This window comes from Trachurus trachurus, assembly GCF_905171665.1.
Source record: "Trachurus trachurus genome assembly, chromosome: 17".
In the NCBI taxonomy this organism is placed as follows: domain Eukaryota; kingdom Metazoa; phylum Chordata; class Actinopteri; order Carangiformes; family Carangidae; genus Trachurus; species Trachurus trachurus.
In genome coordinates, this window is record NC_139900.1 from 13,964,194 (window position 1) to 13,985,135 (window position 20,942).

Genomic DNA, 20,942 nt, shown 5'->3' on the forward strand with positions numbered 1-20,942 from the left:
GAACAAAAAGTCTATTACGTGGCTCCATCTGTGCATTTGCCAGTGTAGCTTTTTAACACTCATACAGACATGCACGTGGCAGAGAGAGGGAAAGTGCAGCTTCTCAGTCCTTAAATACTTCAGCTGAATTAGAAGCGTTGCGCCGATCAGACTCATTTTTGAAAAGGCAAGTGTGCATTTATTAAACCTAAACCTTTTCCTAAAATAGCTGCTTACTGGAAATCATAGTAAGCTTGACTCATTTTCAGGGAACTATTTTCAGGTGCAAATAGATAGACATTTGGTGCTCCAATATTTAAGGTCGCGTTCACACCAGCCTTGTTTAGTCTGGTAGTCCGGTCCAGTTTAAGTTTAAAAATCTCAACAGTCTCACCAGCCGTTCATTTGCCAACAGCCTTCATCTGCACCAACAAGATAAGAAGCAGACGATTCTCATGATGTAATTGCGAGGATGTTTTTAGGATAACCGATGGCCATTTGTGGCTACCTGTCTTTTGTTTATAATTTTTGGACCGTTTCAGTTTGGCTTTTGTGAACACAAACCAGACCGATTGAAAAAATGCAACAATGTATCATCCTTGTGTTGATTCAAATCAGATAACGGACCTTTAGGTGTGAACCCGCCCTAAAGGCAGCAGGTGTGCAGGTCACATAGTGAAACAATACTTGTTAACAGGATCAACGTATTGTTAGTTTTGCTCTTTTTATGTGCAACGATGGTTTCAGACCAACCATATTTTTCAGAAACAATGAGTCAAACAATCTGACCAGGTTTCACGGCCAAGTTGACAAGATAGCGACCATGTCTTTTACACAATCCACACGCGTTTCACATTTTGCTTATAGACGGGGATATTAAAGCAGAAGTAAGCGATCCGGTCGTTTTGGCTAATGCTGCGTTCCAGGCAGGCTTTTGAAACCGTAAATTACAGCTTCAAGTCACGACTTACGACTTTGTAGCGTTCCAGGCAACCCACTCGTGTTTTTCCGACCTGTTTTACCTGTGAAAGTGCACTATAACGGCCACTCGTAACTTCCGACCCGTGAACTCGTACCAGATCGAACTGGTACGACTTCACAGGTCGGAAAAACACGAGTTACGGGCTGCCTTGAACGCACCATAACGTAGCAGCCCCCGCCCTCGTCATGGATCTATTGGTCCTCGTCCCTACGTCACCACATTCACGCGCATCCCTTGGCTGCACACACAGCCCTTCATGCCATTCTCTCTCCTCATTGGATAAAACTTGTAGGATACGAGAAAAGTTTTCTCCTCGGCTCAGAGCAGAGCAGAGTGACTGAGAGACCCGTGTTTCGGTCCAAACACTCTATGTAAGTGATTGCTGTCGGAAGATATAACTATTTAAGACTTATATTAACACAAAAATATCGCTTACTTCTGCTTTAATTAATATAATATAATGTAAAGTACTGCTGTAAATGTATTTCTTTAACATCCTCTCTTTGCTGCTAACGTCACTGATCTTCTTGGTGTTATGAAATGTTGAAGGATAAAACTAGTTTGCTTTGTATCCTACAAGTATTGCGTTGCTCCTCAATTGAAAAAAATAACAACAAAAAAACTCTGAAGCCCTGAACGTTAATCAATGGCTGGATGGCTGAATAGCCTCTTATGCTTCCTGACCATGGAAAAACTGACACGCATTAATATAGTATAATGCCACCTACACAACATTAAACCATATGGATGCTCCCTGCACTGCCTACAAAGTACGCAAACGACTCAGTGTTTTCAGGAAGGCAACTAATATACTGTATATCAGAATGACAAATGTATGGACTTAATAACATGCTTGTCTTAATATTTCCACTCACAAGAATGGGGAATGATGCATCCCATTTGTGTCTTCATTAATCTCACAATCAATGTTTTTCTTGTATTGCAGATAGAGAGCCACATATCAGACATTGACAACTGAGTAAGGTCAGTATTTAATCGCAGTATTTTGCACAATAGAATTCCATATTTACAGGGAAACAAACCCATCACAGGCCCAGACGAGCTGTCTACCATCTCATTTCAAAGATGTCCAACAATTTATAGATGGCAGCAGAAACTGGAGCGACCTGCAGCTTGTTTCAATACTTTTAAGCAGAGGGAGAGCGTGAGAAACGCTGCTCATCACCTTCCAGTTTAATCCCCCACTCTGTTCTTTTAAATGGACTGTCATTCTCTCCGTCTGGGAGCGTATGGAAAGGCAGCTTCTCTGTGGTTATCACTGATGACTGTCTGAACGGCCACAGAGATAGGACTCTGTCTCATCCGCACTTTCCATCAAACGACATTTAAATCTCCCCTGATTTTCTTTGTATGAACAAATAGGTGTGAGATTTAATTTGCCTCATGGCTGACATTTCCTCCCCGCTGTCCTCAAGTGCCCGATAACAGAAATCTCTTTCAGCCACTCTCTGAACATGATAGATTATTAAATTGATGGCATAATGAACTGTTTGTCCTCAGGTGGATATTTCAGTCAATGGTTACAGGTAATATCGGGAGCTCTTGGCATTAGTTTATTTTAAATATTAGCCACAATCCTCATACCTCTTGTGTTTTCCACCCAACACAAAGCCTTGAAACTTCAGACCTCCAGAATTTTGTGAAAAACAGCATGTCAGTAGCAGTAATGAACAATCTGTCTCTTTTCTCATCTTTTTTTCAAGTTGGGGAAAAAGGAAGTCTACAGTACAAGAAGTTGAGAGAACAGATACCAGCAATACCTTCTTGATCAAGGAGGTGTATTTGAAATAAAGGAAAGCGATGACGGGCAGGAGGAGGAATTTTTCAGACTTGTTTGTTGCTTGTTTGCCTCATTATTAGAACATGACACTGATGTGTACTTCATGAAAACGCTGGTTATGAATATTCTCCAAAATACTGCAAAATCACCTTCAAAGAGCAATCAGTTAACTTCCCTTCAAACTGTTTGCCTTTCTCAGAAATAAGGACAATAAAGTATATTGTGTGCTTGATATATGATGCTCTGTATTGTGCATAAAAAAAATACAATGATGTGAAAAAATCAGATGAACCATGAGATGCCCTCCTTTGTTGTACTGCAACTGTATGTTTGTTCTGTTTCTGTGCATTGAAAACTGTAACTGAGCCACACCGCTGGCAGAGAGCTAAATATGAATGTACGAGGAACATTTTTCTTTTACACTTTATTATGTGATTTGCTTTATTTGTACATTTTGTTCAAATGTACAGTATGTAATTTATTCTCAACGTCTCCACCACCATATTGTATTCATATCATGTTTGTCATTTGTTATACACGATTTTGAAATTCAGTTTACAATCTCTTTATGGTAATCGAAAGATGACTATTTTTTACTATCAGCATGTTCAAAATGTGGCTATTATGGATCGTTTTCGTATTCATTGCATCTGTTACAGCTATGGATGATAACAGTTTTTGAAATAAACACGTTCCTCCCCCCCAAGAAAAAAAAAGAAAAAAAAGCATCTGTTGAAGTGGTGTGTTGTGGCTTTCATTTTCTCAAACAATGAAAAACCAACATTGCAGACAGTTCAGTTTCTGCTCAGTAGAAAGAAACCTCAAGGCAAGGCAAAACAACTTTTTTGTTATTAACCATTAAAAAGATTTAGAGCACCATGTGTGAATTGGGATTGAAGCAGTTCAAGTCCAGTGAGTAGCCTTTGATGGTAGAGAGGGAAGCTGTAAACTCTCTAAAATGTTTTGGTCACTAAAAATTGAAAAACCATGTTTGGTTAATCAAACAACTTTCCTGTAGCAACAACATTAAATGATGCCTTGAACTTGAACTACTAAAATTTATCCTGGAACAGACTGTGCCACTATGCCCTATGATGCATTATTATTATTACTCTATGCAGGAAGTAACACTGTACATGATAAGGATGGTGACAGACAGACAAATAACAAAGGAGAGTTTGTCCTACAGCAAGAACATTATGTGAAACAGACTTACTGTGTGACACTTTCCAGAATAAATGACAGTAGAAGAGTAGAAAATAAGGCACAGATTGATGCTGAATGCAAAAGTTCACCTCTTGAGTTTCATTATAGCTACTATTTCTGTTCATTAGGCCTATTCTCTAATTGGCTATGAGAATATTCATCTAACTTTTTAAAAAATGCAGTGACCTTGAAAACTGCAGCCTTTGAGACATAAGTGGTGGGCGAGGCAGCAACAGATGGCATTTCTAATTCACTCACTTCATTAGCACCAGATCATCATTTTCACAGGTTAAGGAGAGCCATTGGTGGGGTTGCAGGTATAATTGGTTCTATCATCGCTGGCTAGCAGCCAGTGAGTACAATGATCAGTCATGCAGCTCTTCTAATAAGGACAAGGTTCAGTGTGTGATGAACTGAATCAATCACCGGCCCGTGTAGCTGCTAGATGAATTATGTGTATAATAGGGGTCAGGATCTTTATCATACATCTGTGATTAGCCATAGCTGAACAAGGAAGCACAACTCACAGCAGGTATTGTTTCACAGGCCCATAAATCAAAGACAGATTATAATGAAACAGGTTCGATAAATTATATCTTAGGGAAAGAAAGCGTAAAAAGAGCCATTTATATTTAATTTATTACACTGAATAATTCCAAAATTGCAAAGAATGTCTTCTACCATCATCATCTTTGTTTGCCATGGTCAGTGTTGACATATTTCATTTTGACTTTCATGATACCCCATATTTTATCTTATTTATCCCATTCAAGGTGATAAAATCTGTCAGCTAGCTCATTTGCATGACACTTAAAAATGTCTGAAGTATGAGATATAATTTTCTTCCTCTCCTGCTGTTTGAACCGTCCAGCAGCGCTTAATAGAAGAGGACAAACTTCACAATCTATTCTCTATTTTTTTTTAAAATATATTTTGAACTCTGGTTATGAGATGCTTATTCAGTTTGGGTCTTTTAGCTATACCAATTATTATTAAAGATGGTGTCATCATAGTGTATCATCAGCAGGTGCAACAGTTGGGCCTCAGGAAAAAGTATTTCAACTCCTTATGAGTGATGGTATAACAAGTGACCTACAAAAACAGGCACGGAAACCACAACTAACAACCCAGTAATGCCATTGTTATGTTGACAAGCCTATATTTATATGTGGGTGGGATTAAAGTGGAGCTCCCAGTGAAGAGAACAGGCTGTGCATAAACTTTGCACAAAAAAAACTTTGCAGAAAGTCAAATATAACCACTTGACTTCTCAATGATAAGTTTAGTGTCAGTATTGCTCAGGGTTCCTGGCTCATAGTTTTACAGACAAGTTGACATTTTTCTTTCTTTCTTTCTTTCTTTCTTTCTTTCTTTCTTTCTTTCTTTCTTTCTTTCTTTCTTTCTTTCTTTCTTTCTTTCTTTCTTTCTTTCTTCCTATGTAGGCACTGTTCAATGAAGTAGCCTACAATCTGGTGGGCGGGGCTTTCAGAGTCCCGGATGTTACCGTTAACTACGTCACGCAAACAGGAAGTCCAATGCTAGAAGCGGCTAGTTCAACTCGATAGAAGCTAAAAGCTACAAAAAACATCATCAACAACGAATAGAAATGTTTGAACGGTTTCAGATATGTTAAATTTGCTGTTGGATAATACAATTCCCTCGTTTTTGACTGAACCAGCTGCAGGTTAAAGACAGTTTAGTGAGTTAGCCTCCTTTGAGCTCGACTGGTTGTAGTTAAAGTTTTGCTCGGCTGCTAGGAGACGTAGCTAAAGATGTGGTTGTCCTCTGCACATTTAACGTGATGTGACAGTAGGTTTCTTTGGTTTATCATTGAAGAGATGTGATACGTGATGTGACAGTAGGTTGGTTGATTTATCTTTGAAGAGACGTGATATGTGGCAGTAAACAGGCTGTATTTCGTCGTCATGGGAGACAAGGAGCTGAGTCTCATTGACAAGAATATAACAAGGTAACTAATCACAGCGTTTTGTGTTTGTTATCCCCCACTTAAAATATATCATATGATCATAATAAGACGTGCTGTTTTTTGTCTGTTTGTTTTTCATAGTGTCCTTCAAATATAAGTATAAGTTAGTGTTATACTGTTACATTTGAGAATTTCATGTTGTGCCTTGTCAAAGGTGAGTTAACTTGAACTATTGTATATATTTAGTAGTTTAATGATCTATAACCGTGCATCATATATTTTAAGATAAACATGTATGAAATCTTAATCTACAAAGTGACTTGTAATTCTGAATGGGGAACAATCTAAAAGTTGATGAAGATACCCTAACTTAAACACTCTTCTTCTGTGCATTGTATATTTACTTTTCCCAATGTTTGTTTTTAGCTTTATTTGTGAAAACACTCCAAATGAAATGATCAGAGAAGTTTTTGTTTAGGGCCTGTCAGGCAAGCCATGTCCTTGTAGATCAAAATGGTCTTGGGTACCTTATGTGAAATGATTCAACTATTTTTCTTTTGTGGTGAACCTGATGTTTCCTGTTGTTGCTGTTTGTTTAGTTTGCTGGATATTCCCCTGACTCCCACTGTAACATCACTCAGTCTGCACTGCAATCACATCCCAAGGATCGAGGGCCTGACCTCCGCTTGGCACCTGCGGCACTTAGACCTTTCTTCCAATTGCATTTCTAAGATTGAGGGTCTAAGTTCCCTCACTTCCCTGAGAACATTAAATTTATCCTGTAACTTAATCACTAAGGTTGAAGGTGAGTCTTTAGTCACCATTTTAGTCAGATAATAAATGTTTCATTGTGGGAGTTACCCTAGTAATAATTCTTCATTACTGGCTCTTGCGTTTACTCTGACGTTCCTGTAATCGCTTCATGAGCTGTAAAGCCACTCGGTTGTTAATGTCTCCTCCCTGTCCCTCAGGACTGAACGGCCTTGTGAACTTAACACGATTAAACTTGTCCTACAATCAGATAAATAACCTCACCGGTGAGTTGTACCCTGACAGAGCACGGCTCTTTTTCTGCGTAACATAATGAAAACATTAACATTAAGTGACTGATGTGCCAATGCTGTTGATTTCTGATTCCCCTTATTAGGGTTGTTGTATCTTCATGGAGCAGAGTACAAGCTGAAGCACCTCAGTCTCCATAGCAACCACCTGGACCGCATCGATCAACTGCTTCAGTGCCTGCTGGGATTGCAAAGTTTAAGAGAGGTGACTTTGAGCCAGGATGGCAGAGACAACCCTGTGTGTAGGTCACCAGGTATGGCATGAAAATGTTATTTTGGAGTACAGATTTACGTAACTAGATCAATATACGGCCTGTAAATAACAGCCTTTTAGAAATAAATTGCATGGGTACAGGGACTGATATGCTAAAATAAAAACAAAATACTGCACATAATTTAAAATGTCTGATGCTGAGATGCTTAAGAATGTCAGATTTATCGTTGAATTATCATCTATACCCTGTTTCCAACACATGTCTTTGTCACAGTGACCTAGCTGGAACATTTAATCAACTGATCAAATAACAGAAAATCTATATATCTTGTGTCATTTTTTTTAAGCAGAAGAGTGCCTCTTTATTCGTGTGTGTGTGTGTGAGCATCATTGTCATCATCATCTTTATTCACATATATAGAAAAGCTATTAAAATCATTAAAATATTTGTAATTTCATATGTGAAATGGGACACCCTGAGAAGCTCAAGAGCTTTTAAAAGCGGCCCAGACACAAAAAATGACAGGAATACATATACAAGAAGGAGACATACAAATATACATAGACATACACATAGCCACATAATACATTTTGCGTGAAATTAACCTAAAATATATTCCAAACACTCGCACTCCGATCCTCACATTCTCACACCACAGGGTAATCTACATTTCCACTCTCACACACTCACATACAACCCATAACCCCCCAAAGGAAAAGAAGAGTGATAATTCGTCAAAGGAATCAGCAGATTAAATTAAAAGTGGCTGCCCTAGTGTGGAGAGAGACTACCCTCATTTGCCAGTATAATGGGTACATCTTCCTAAAATAGATCCAATTTTTCCTGTGCAGGCTGAAAACCCCACCTCACCTAGACTACACCTTGACGCCAAATACTCACCCACATTCATACAAAAAATTGAAATGCGAACACTTAAAGCAGAAGTGAGTGATATATTTGTGTTAATATAAGTCTTAAATAGTTATATCTTCCGACAGCAATCACTTACATAGAGTGTTTGGACTGAAACACGGGTCTCTCAGTCCCTCTGCTCTGCTCTGAGCCGAAGAGAAAACATTTATCGTATCCTACAGTTTTTATCCAATGAGGAGAGAGAACGGCATGCAGGGCTGTGTGTGCAGCCAAGGAACGCCGTGAATGTGGTGACGTAGCGACGAGGACTGTTATGGTGCGTTCAAGGAAACTCGTATTTTTCCGACCGTGAAGTGGTACCAGTTCGATCTGGTACGAGTTCACCGGTCGGAAGTTACGAGTGGCCGTTATAGTGACTTTCACCGGTAAAACAGGTTGGAAAAACACGAGTGGGTTGCCTGGAACGCTACAAAGTCGTAAGTTGTGACTTGAAGCTGTAATTTACGATTTCAAAAGCCTGCCTGGAACGCAGCATTAGCGAAAACGACCGGATCACTCACTTCTGCTTTAACATGCTTGGAATTCTTTGCTATAGTGATGCATCTTCAATTTTTAATGACAATGGACAATGGTGTCTGCCAAAGGAATGTGATAAAATGTTCAACAACAGCCCCACAAGACTCAGTACTTGTCATGAAGTGTTCAGCTTTTGTGGCAACTGAAGCTTTTCATATTTGAGACACTCACACACCACAGCACTCAGAACAGTTTGAATCATTCATCATGAAAACAGCATTTATTGCAGGACTGTAGATTGACGGAAGAGTGTTCAAGAAAGTTTTAGATGTTGGATATTTAAGCAGTGTTATAATAGACATCTACAGTATGTAATACCAGCAGATTTAATTCTTCTCTATTTTTGATGAATCACTCACTACTCTAGGGGGTAAATTGTTGGATCCTATAGAATAACTGACTCACCCGCATCCCCTTCATTGTTTGTAATGAAGAAAAGCAGTGGTAGTCAAATCAACAGCCGCTGATAGTAATGTGACTTTATTTTTAAATGATAGCCCCTTGAGATGTGCCATCTTATTTTCGAGGGGGTCCTTATAAACAACAAAAATACAGAACAAGAGTTCAGTCATCAATAGTACATGTTCATAATAAGTTAACACAAAACATGATACAATATAGAGACACAGACGCCCATTCACACACGCTCACACACCTCCCCACCCCCCAGAGTAATGACTCTGGTCTCTCTCTGTTTTTTTCTGGCCCTATCTCTTCATAAATGGATTGACCACAGTTGTATTAATGTAAAATTCTCTTGTGTTATGCTGAGCACCCATTATCCATATCCCCCTGCTCATGATTAATTCACCATCTCTCTTCTGTCTCTTAAAATCGATGAGAGCATACTTAAAGCATTCTTACAACCCTTGCTGTCAATATGTGTAGATACACTAATGGTAGCAGTGCTCTGTTCTCAACAAATGAGCCTCATCAATAGTGAATATGAGGATAGCACACACAAGAGGTTATTAATTTAGATATAGATTATTTGATTTTATGCAACATAACCACCATGACACCTGATGTTTAAGTGAGGCAATAGTAGGGCCATCTTTTTCTCAAGTGTATGTGTGTGTGTGTGTGTCATGCTGCAGGTTACAGGGAGATTGTGATGCAGTCGCTGCCACAGGTCTCCATCCTGGATGGACTGGATCGGCTGGGAAATCCGTCACATCCAAGTCTTGGAAGCTTCTGCGATGTCCCTGGTCTGGAGGACTATGTGGACCTCCTGCTCTCCTCAGACACAAGTCAAATTGAAGCTGTAATTATTGATTACCAACCTACAGTTAATTTAGAGAATAATAATTTCAATAGAGTTACCTATGCAGTTGTTTCTGTCACAATCCTAAAATGCATAGATATGATTTACAACATTGATACAGAGCCGTGAGACCTGAGAGGCCAGAAAGAAAAAAACAGTGCATGTCCAACAAATGTTTTTAATGCAAAATTACTTTTATTTTATTCATATAATCATGATGGACCTGTTTTTCATTGTGTCTGTATGTTTTGGATTTAGAAAATTAGTTTACATCTATGGGAAAAAAGAGATTTTTCACATTATTGAACATTTATCAGGTTTAAAAGTCACTGAATTGCTGGATTTATATGAGAACAGCAAAAGTTTGGGAATCTGATCTCTTAACTAATAAGTTACTTTACATATTCACTGCGCCAGATGGCAATTTCCAGTCTAAATTAGCTGGAGTGGAGTGTGACAGAGCAGTAGCAGGTACCCTGATGTAAGACCACGTTCTTAATCAAGTGGGAAAAATACAATTTAACTTTCCATTGCAGCTTAGAGGAGATGGTGCTCTCACCACACCCCGCATCGACGAGGTGCTGACCCAGTTTCGTCAGCGGATTGCCTCTGAAGCAGTCACAGATGCAGCCTCGCAACCAGATCGCCAGGCTGCTCATTCCACTGTGGCTGATCCAGCAGACCCCATTAATGAACAACGCATCAGGAAACTGGAGCACCAGGTGTCGCAGCTCATCCAGCAGGTGCTTATTTAACACCGCTGAAAGCCACTGAGTCATTTATTATGAGTTTTTGTGCGAGATATTCACTAGGTACTAAGTAGGTAAAGAGACACACGGACACTGGTACATTATTTGAAGCAGAAACTAATATTGTTTGGCCTGAATAGCAGTTCAGGCACCTCTTAGGAAATGTAGTCCCATAATTATCATTAATAACCAGTATTTTTTTCTCTTTTAGAAAACATTAATCTTAAAGACGCTTGTTACTATTTCATTTTTTTAATCTAAGTATATGATCTATCAGATATTTATCTATCCTGTCACGTATTATCAGTTTTTCTGAAAATTATTCCAATATGTGCCCAGGCCCCTACAGGTAACAAACCCAGTGACAGTACTCATTCTGTGGCGCCTTTACGGAAAGCCAAGAGGGACACAGATCGCACGTCAGAGAGCGAGTGTGACAGCGGGAAGGAGAACAAGAGATGCACCAGGATCCCCAGATATCGTAAGAACATCACAGTGAAGACGACCAAAAAGGAAGCCAAAGGCAGGAGATCAGACAGGTGATTCTCTGCCTGCATAACTCTACACACAGCAGTGCCGCAGCTGTCAGGCTTAACTACTCCAAAAATAATTTTGTTTTCCGTCAGGGTGTGATTGGATTCCCTGACTTTGTTATACGTGGCTAACTGCCTCCTCCACAAAACCCACTGCTGCTCAGAAAACGCTGTTAATGTTTTGAAACTGAGCTGTTTGAAGACGTTTTAAGCACTGTTGGACACCATAACACATTCAGGGAGCGTACCTTTTGAGTATAGATAATCACATTCACAATGCTGCCAAAGTCAACACGTAAGTGTTTATGATGTAATAATTTACTAAGTCAAAAGCATCCATAACAATCAACACAATATGTGGCAATAGATATTTTCATTTTGTATGTCATGCATCAACTTAATATCATCAGGTATTTTGATGATGGAGGAAATCCTTTTACCTCTTAGCTGAAAGGGGGGTGATAAATTTTCTTCTCTGAGTGATGTGGTAAACTTTCCTCCTCTGTGTTAGAAATTACAACCGTCATCTCCCTGCCATGATTAATGACTTAGCCTCTGTGGTCCACACCCTCATCCCACTTCATCAGCCACTGATGATGTGCTTAAGATTCAGTAATTTAGCTTAAGTAAGCTCCCAACCGTCCTCGTCAAAAACAAGGTGATTTTAAAATATTAGCCCGAAATTCAATTTAAAGTTGTTAAGACTTTGCTCACCTGTAAAACTCATCTGGTTTGACCTTTACTGAACCAGACATTAGCTTGAGGGGTGTTTATAATCAATTTCACAGCTGGTTCAATACCTGCGATTTTGTTTTATGTGCAGCGATCAGGAGAATCACAAACAGAGGAGTTCAAAGTCCGCTGCGGGGCCCAGGAGAAAGTCTGCTGGTGCAGGGGTTGAAGACGGAGTTGGACCAACAAGGAGTGGACCTTTGAGAGCTGCCAAGGCTTCAGGCGACGTGAAAAGCAAGTTCACTGAGGAGGAGGAAACCTACAGGGTATGGGATGGAAAGGCCGGGACTGAGTGGCAGCCTCTATTTTTATTGCATGAGTTTCATATGAAAAAGGTTATGTCCCTTTACAAGAGAGGAATAGACATCCACTCTCTGTTTGTACCGTCTCTGCTGTTTCTTTGGTACGCCCACACACAGAGAAATAAAATAATAGATACCATACCACCAAAGGACACAGTATAGCAACATCAATATTCTGCATTTGTCTTCTCCCGATTTATGACATAACTCAATGTTAGCAGTACTAGGCTTTAATGTGACATTATTTGATTGATTAAAATGTTTAATCCATGGAACTTCTTTCTTCTTCAACGAAAGTCGAACAAGACAAAGAAGCTCCTTAATGTGTATTCTACAATGATAATTCAACGCAGCGTCAGACTTTGTACTGCTCCCTGTGGAGACATAAAAGTTTCCAGAGAGAGACGTCCCTCACCTGTAACAGACTCTGACTTGTGTAAAATCAGTAGAGCTCTCCTTCAGTCTCATCAATATTCTTTACGGGAACTCAGAAAAACCTCAAATCCTTTCGAAACGTTCAGTGTTATTTAATTGTTCATCCCTTAGATCACCAGGCCTAACAGTGAGGAGGACAACTATAAAAACCTCAGATGTAACAGAAATCCACTTTTCAGGTTGAAGCCAAAGTAATGCCAGCATTTTGTAGTTCTTTGTGCTTTTACTCAGTGTGTGTGTGTATGGCTCAGACAATCGTAATGGAGCGTGACCAGGAAAGGGAGAGACGTTGGAAGGCGGAGCAGGCTGCGAGGAAGCTAACAGAGGAGCTGAAGTGCCTGCAGACAAGGGTCAGCGAGGAGAAAGACCTTCAGAGCATGGCGCTGCACACCACAGACCGGTGAGAGGAAAACACAAATATACATGTATTCACTAAGTACCAGAGGGTGAGGTGTGGATTTCCGGTCCAGTTCCACTCCCACAAAGATAGATCTGTCCCATCCCAATCCCTTGACAACATTTCTAAAAAAGACAGGAGAAAGCGGAGAAGTAGTCGTTAAACATCTTTCAGCTCTCAGCCTTCAGCTCTCTCCTGTGACCCACAGGATTCTCTAAAAAAATGTCAGCATCTTCTTTGCACACCAACTTCCACACGAATCGCCGCTGCAGCTATAAAGCAGATATCATGATGAAAGGGGATAATTGACCCCGTCTCTGTGGATTTTAGTTGTCAACTGCATAATGGATTCTCATCCATTTCTACCCTCTTCATCTTTTGTATTGGCTCTCCTGAGTCCAGGGCCTGATGCCTGCCTCATTCTTGAACAATGAGTATCCATCCCACCATTAAAATTCCTCACTATCATTGTCCCATAGCCTCTTATGAAATCACGCACACACAGTGGCCCGGCACACCAAAGCCTTTAAATATTCGCGCAGCTGCCGGTGATAATAAAGCTATTTAGTGTATTAAAAAAAAGATCATTAACCTATGCGCCCATTCAGCTTATATACATTATATTTAAATTATAGCTGAGGCTATGATTATCTATAATTAAATATTTGTATCGCTCCCTTCTTTCTGCACATCACAGATATAGCCAGAGAGCCAGGTGACTATTTTGTGCATTGTCCTCTTTTGCATTACACCCTGCTCAGATAAATCTGCATTATGATTGTAATTAGAGGCCTGGTGACAAGCATATGTCAGCGGTATTACATGAATCAATCTTACCTGTCACTTTCTAATGACACTGAACACAGCTGTTGCTGCTGACTCCCTCGCTCATCAGGAGCTAGATGACAGAGAAATGACTCATCATGGCACATTGAAAGAGGGAGCTAATGTATATGAGATGGTCCAACAGTTTTCTTGTCTCTTACTTGTTCTGTGCCTCAGAGGTCAGTGTATCTCTTGTTTTTCACCAGACTGTCCTGTTGTATAATCATTTCATTTTTTTCCTGTCTCAACCCCCACCATTTTCCCATTTTCCCTCCCCTAGGAAAAGATATTGGCGATGCTATAATGTCAGATTTCTTCAATTTCACGTGCTATCACCTTCTTAACACTGAGAGATAAAACACAGGACAGTCAAGGACATCACAAAAGTGGTTATAGTTTCCTGTACCAATTTCTACATGCAGTAAAAGGGAGACATCCGGAGAATTACTCCCCCATCTCTTGCACACCCTTATCATCGTTTTCCTTCCATCCAGTCTGAAAGAGTTGTTGCTGAAGGAGCGATCGGGGCACTCTGAACTGCAGACTCGTGTGGAGGAGCTGGAGGGGAGGTGTCAGTCCTTAACCCAGCAGCTGGAGCAGGCCCGCAGCAGCGAAGAACAATGCACGACTGCACTGCACAGACTGGAGGAAAGCGTCTCCCACGGAGAAGCAGTCAGGGCTCGCCAGCAGGCTGAGGAGGTACGGCAGCTGGTTCACAATACCCAGGAACACTTGTGTTCAGTGTTGGGCATGTTACTTTAAAAAAGTGATTAGTTATAGTTTAGTTTATTTCCCCAAAGAGTTAATAACTGAATTACTACATTATAAAAGTAACTAATTACCAGGAAAAGTAACCATTGCGTTACTTAAAAAAAAAAAAAAAAATGCATTACATTATGTTAAATCACTTGGACTGGCCCCCCTAACCCCCTACAACTCACTCGTCGTGGAACCTGCCTGTGCGGAGGAATACAGACTTCTTGAGTTGAGTAATGGCAAGTAAGGGCGGATTTTATTGCCAGTAACGGTAACAGCGTTATTACGGTGAAAACAGTAACTTTTTTGATTACTTGTTACTGAAAAAAGTAGCACCGCTATTCCCATCACTGCTTGTGTCTCTGTTTTTATACATTAATAATAATAATAATAATAATAATAATTAGTCTGTTGATCATTCTGTTGCACCCTATTACAGATTGAATTTAATAATCCAATCTTCAGTGACATTAAGAGGAATGGATTCAGCAGAGAGGGTCTATCATTGTGGCAGACTGGTATAAAACGTGTGTTGACCTTCCACAGATGAAGAGGCACCAGGAGCTGGAGAACAAGGCAGCAGCTGTGAAGAGGGAGCTGGACATCCAGAGAGCCTCGGTGCACCAGCACAAGGACAAACTGCAGCAGCTGCATGAACTGCTCGCGTCCAGGGAGCAAGAGCACAGGTAGATCTGGAGGATTTGATACTCATCACTAAAATAGCAATGTTTACCATGTTTGCGTTTTGATATCAACTACAGGTATGAGTTTTTCATATTTGTGTTCTTAATTCTCGCTGGTTTCTATTGTCTTTGGCTCAGTGGGGTGCAGGTGATGTCACAATCAAAATTCAGCTACATTTAAATTAATATCTAATGATTGATGTTTGTATCAATCACATCTGATCAAAACAAAGCAAAAGGGCTTTAACGCACTGTAGTCATTTTAGTACCGGTAGTCAAATTTAATGGCTTGGTGCATCGTGTAGCTCAGTGGGTAGAGCAGTTGCACCATACTGTACAGAGGCTATCGTCCTCACCGCACAGCAGCCCTGGTTCGATTTCCCCGGTGGCCCTTTGCTGCATGTCATTGCCCCCCCCCCCCCCTATTTCCTGTTTCTCTACTGCCCCAAAAAATACACTCAACACAAAAAAATGTTAGTGGCTTGCTACATTTAAATGAAATATTATGTGCATACATGTCAGTTTCAGGTATTATCTTAGAGTCTTTAACGAAAAACTTACCAAAATCACAAGAGACCCTGCTGCTGTAGCCTGTTAAACAGGTGGATGTACTGTGCTCGATTGCATTGTTATACAGAAAGCAGCTGGATTCGCGGCTGCAGCCTGGTGGGACAGATTTCCGTGAAGCTGTGGCGAGAGAAGTTTCATCGGTGGAACAGAGACAAGCTCAGCGGGAGGCAGAACTGCAGGAGAAACTGGCAGACAGCAGGAAGCAGTACGCGGCTCTGGAGGACGAGTTCCGCATGGCACTGACCATCGAGGCTGCTCGCTTCTCTGAGGTCTGTTAAAAGACGGACAACCACCGTTCAGATGACCTGTAATTTTTCATTATATTCTCTGTGCAGTCCAGCTGATAAAAGATTACTGTGTCCAGCGAAAAATGAAATGATTGAACTGGCATTGACCCCCATCTCCATAGACTGATGTTGAAAGCTGAGATTGAATTAGGATCATTTGATGCTGGACAAGTAGTGTGTGATTGCCACAGGAAGAAAGCTATACAAAAGACTGAATCTGTATCAGTTCTCGTTATGGTTACCAATTTCACTCAGCCTTGGCACAAAATGTAATCTTGTTCTTGATTGCTACTGCTTGCACAAGCTTCTAGTTTAAATCTCCAAACTTTTGACCTTTGAAGGAAGTCTGAATAAGACACAGATTGCAAGCCAAACCGTCACTCATGAAACCTTTAAAGGATTGCTTTCTATAAATCTGCAACCCTCTCTGTGAGACCTTAAAAAAGTGACATTGATTGATAAAATTGTCAATCAGGTAATGCTTGAACCAAAAGCCCTTGACTCTGCTTAGCTGCCTCATTCACATTCAGTCACACTCTGCCGCTGTAGGTGAAAGAGACTTGTGATCAGATGACTGCAGAGCTGATGGAGCTCAAGGCCACCCTCACCCAGTCCCAGCAGAGGGAGAAGAAATCAGGCGGTCTGGTGCAGGAGCTCACAGCCATGGTCAAAGAACAGAAGAACCGCATCACTGAGCTCATCAAAGCCAAAAGAGACACTGTCGCTGATCTAAAGGTATTGTATTTTACACCGATTTTCTTTCTCAAACCTCCCAGCTATAATAAGAGGAAATTACTTGACTCAGGTTAGAAAAATAAATAGACAGATTATTAGATATGACCAGTCTTGTTTATCAATCACTGCCTTCTCAAAAATTGTTCGGCCTGTGCCTGTAGGACGCTGACTACTTTAGGACGTCATAAATACAGAGCGGTCCAGCTGCCTTTCCATCTGCCAGCCATGACAGATGGCCGTTGATCATTAATACTGTCTCCATTGCCTGTCCCCTTGCCAGAGCCGCCTGCATTCCTTGGGAGCAGAGGTGGAGCAGGACCGGCGTTATGTCCTGCAGCTGGAGTTGCTCAAGAAAGACAAGGCACGACTGTTGTCTCAGCTCACAGCTCAGGAGTCAGTGATAGACGGCCTCAGGTCAGAAAGGAGGATCTGGGGCCAGGAGCTCGCTCAGCAAGGTGGGAGACGTCCAACGGGGGGGGGGCACTTGGGCTTTGAATCAGTTGTACAGAGTGTGGCACACAGAGCCACGTTAATTTTGTCTATGAACTGCAGCCTACTCTCTCATTCACTGAGCTGTGAGTCACTTGTAACATTTAGATATTCTACTTGTCTGTATGAAGCAGCTGTTTTTTTTGTCAGCCCCAATATTGTACTAACTGATGTTTTATTTCAGTTGTGTCAAGCAAAGCATGCCATCTAGTGGTGATTTGTGAAATACATGTTCATTTTTACTTACATTGAAAAAGCTTTTAAAAGACATTAAAAAGTGTCATCATGAGAAATGTGATTTACAATTTCATGTGTTTCTCTTTGCTAGGAGCATCGTTAGCTCAGGACCGTGGGCGTCTGGAGGCCAGGATCGAGGTGCTGAGCACTGAGCTGGAGACTCAGAGGAAACAGAATGAGAGGGAGAATGATGCCCTCAAAATTAAAGCCAAAATCATTGATGACCAGACGGAGACCATCCGCAAACTTAAAGAGGTAGTACAGCAAAAGATTCCAAGACATCCTACCAGAGCCTGACACTTCAAACTTTATTGATTGTGCTTTTTACCACGAGCATTATGTACTGTACGTGGACCTGCTTTTGTGTCTTGTCTGTTTTGTCCTGGGTTTATTGAGACACACTGAAGCTGTTTCTCTTCCTCCCCCAACTTCCTGCTGTCTAGGCCTTGCAGGAGCGTGATGATCAGATCCGTCGGCTGCGTGAGGAGGCGGTCCAGGCCCAGAAGAGGCTCCAGCAGCAGCAGGAGGAGGAGACGGAGCGACAGGTTGAGCTGAGAGAGCGGCTGGAACATGTCACCCTGCGCAAGGAGGAGCTGAAGCAGCAGCTAGAGGACAAAGAGGCAGAGCTGGAGGAGGTCAATCGAGTTTACAGGCAAGGGTCCCATCACAAAAGCAAAGAGGTTCTGCACTAGTGTTGCATGTGTGGGAAATGCCAAATCATAATTAATTCATCATTGCCTTTTTAAAATGGTATTTGAAAACACCATATAAAAGTAAAATTGAATGTTGAAGTAACATTTTTTATTAAAATGCCAACCCACGTTGCGGCTTAAGACAGCTGCTGCTGCTGCTGCTGCTGATCAAACATTGATGTTGCAGCTACTTTCTGAAACACCCTTATGTTTTCTGTTTTGTTGTCTGTGTTAAGTGATTCCAGTAAGAGGTGGCAGGAGAAAGCAGATCTGCTCACTCGGTTGGAGAGCCAGGTGAAGCGCATGAAAGACAACTTTGATTCCAAGGAACGCCTGCTGCTGGAAGAGAGAGATAAAGCAACAGAAGCACACAAGTATGCTACAGTATCAGAGCAGAGCAAATCTCTCTTTAAGATTTCCCATCTGTTATTCTGGGCCTGCTCATACAGGCATATCTGTGTTTCAATGATCCTGCCTACAATACATTCATCTTTTTGTTAATAATGGAGCTTTGGGGTTATAAATGTAAGAACATTTGTTGTTGATTGATGTGATTGATGTTGATGTTTCCAGAAATATTCAGATTTATGGTATGTATTATCTATTTTAATAGGAGCAGACTCAGTTGTAGAAATGGAAAAATGTTCCTAGTATTAGCTTATTGTACTCAAAACAGTTTAGCCACTGTCTGAGTGTTTGTCTGTCCCACAGGGCGGCACTAGAGAAGCTACACAGTGTGGACGATGCTTTTCGTCGACAACTCGAGTCCGTCCAGGCTGCCCATCAAGCTGAGCTGCTGCGAACGGCCAATGAAAAGCAGAAACGGATAGATCAAGCTCATCAAAAGGTAAATTATAGACACAGATATTTCCAGTTTTCCTTCATGTTGGAAGGAAGTAGAGCTGATTTGTGCCAGTGTGTTCCTCTGTGATAAACATGGGGGGAAATAAAGCCAGTGCTAGTCCTCACACCAATGTGAATGAAGGATTAGTGTTTCTATGATAAATATTGTACACTTAATGTTTGATATGGTACAGTAATGTGGTCCTCTAATGTTTCATCTGTCACCATGCTGAAAAGGAGCAGTGTAGAAAGTGGTTACTAATGGTTACAGGTGATCATTCAGGAAGAGAGACAGAGGTACACAAACATTTCATGCAAGGCCTCTGCTGTTTACTTCACTGTTGGATTCATAATTCATGATGCATAATTGGAAAGATTTTGTCACTGAAAGGTTTACTGTCATAATGCAGCTGAGAGTGTCTAGATTTCAGAGGAAAGCACTTTTTGAAAATGAATATATTCAAGGGAGACTGAGGTCGTCTGCTTGTGTGTCTTCCTCAGGTATTTGAAGTGGAGGAGGAGATGCGTCAGCTCCTGGAGGAAACAGAAATTAACAAGCGAATCATGGAAGAGAAAATGAAACGTCTCACAAGTGTCCTTAAAGACTTTTAACCCATGAAATATGCCTTGTTTTGCTGCTACAAAAATGTGTGAATTAAAAAGCTTTCAGATAGTTTAATTTTTAAAAAATACAATTCACTTTCTTATTTCATTAATTTATTTTTCTATTTTAAATTATTGTTGTATTTTAATAGAAGATTAATAGTGTTTTATCTAAAATTCACTTTTGTGTGCTTACTATGCACAACAGAATTGGGTTGATACAAATGGAAAATGAGAACACCAGGGTGTAAGAGTCTGAGGTTCACCTTCAGATCAATTTTAGTTTGGAATTGGTCAGTTTCAGTCAGGTTTCAGTACACTTCTTAGTATGTGACATTATTGCTTTGTGAATATGCTTCCCTTGACCAGTTCATGTAAATCATTAAAACTTTTACTTTATAAAATGGATGTTTTTGTAATGTGGCTCTTATAACATGTGTAAAAAAACAAAACAAAACATGGAAATATACAGCATTGTTTAAAAGACAAAGGAAAGAAAAGATGGTCATTAATATAAAAAAATCCTTTTTGATTTAACACTCCAAATTCAGACGCAAGGCCACATTTTTTGGATTTAATGTGCTGACTACAACTGCTAAGTATGTTTTTTTTGTTTGCTTTTTTAAATTTTGCTCACACCCTCGTCCACGCCACCTATGTCCAGATGGGTAGGGACATGGATTTTGATACCTGAGCATTTAACACCTTTTAATACACTTTTTCTTACTGTTAAAGACTGTGTTAAGGCACAAACTAGTTAATACATAGAAGTGTAAAGTTTAATAGAGGTCAGTCACTCTTACACTTTTACAACAAAATACACCAAATTTTAATATTTTGACTAAAATGGTCAAGAGTTGGACCAGAATCAATCGACAACACTACTTCATACCCAAATATACAGTATTTGTTTTCAGCAGAAATAAGTGGTTTAGGGGTTTAGTTACTCTTTAATGTCATTTTTCATCATACAAATATATTATTCCAGATTCGAATTGAGGAGCGATTGATCATTCAGTTGACGTCATCCATTGTTGATGTGTGAGCGGTGGGAGGGGGCGTGGTCAGAATCGTCGGGAGGCGGGGCCAGAGAGCGCTCGCTTGACAGAGCGGGACAAGGGTTGCCATGGAAACGGTAACATAACGTAACGTCCGTTCATTTAAAAACCCCCACAGGTAGGTAGCTGCCT

The 20,942-nt window shown here is 40.6% G+C and overlaps 2 protein-coding genes across 5 annotated transcripts in view; both read left to right on the forward strand.

The window, feature by feature from the left end:
* The window catches only part of LOC311000379 (RNA-binding Raly-like protein), a 69,073-nt gene extending 65,628 nt beyond the window's left edge, over positions 1-3,445 (forward strand). For all 4 annotated transcript variants that reach the window (XM_083991068.1, XM_083991066.1, XM_083991069.1 and 1 more), the window contains exons 8-9: positions 1,908-1,945; positions 2,686-3,445. Coding sequence is in view for 1 of the 4 variants with exons in the window: in XM_083991069.1 (XP_083847195.1) it covers positions 1,908-1,940 (33 nt within the window). In the remaining 3 variants the exon portion in view is untranslated. The remainder of the gene's footprint in view (positions 1-1,907; positions 1,946-2,685) is intronic.
* A 2,448-nt stretch (positions 3,446-5,893) lies between these two features.
* On the forward strand, positions 5,894-19,841 carry lrrcc1 (leucine rich repeat and coiled-coil centrosomal protein 1; the record flags this gene model as incomplete). The annotated part of the gene is made up of 19 exons (XM_083991060.1): positions 5,894-5,937; positions 6,495-6,700; positions 6,867-6,932; positions 7,043-7,210; positions 9,718-9,884; positions 10,421-10,627; positions 10,973-11,172; positions 11,990-12,164; positions 12,887-13,035; positions 14,352-14,556; positions 15,160-15,299; positions 15,934-16,135; positions 16,703-16,888; positions 17,169-17,343; positions 17,706-17,869; positions 18,058-18,266; positions 18,543-18,680; positions 19,018-19,153; positions 19,651-19,841. The coding sequence occupies 19 exons, from the start codon at positions 5,894-5,896 to the stop codon at positions 19,759-19,761; spliced, it is 3,048 nt and encodes a 1,015-aa protein (XP_083847186.1). The 3' UTR covers positions 19,762-19,841.
* Positions 19,842-20,942: the final 1,101 nt, after the last annotated feature.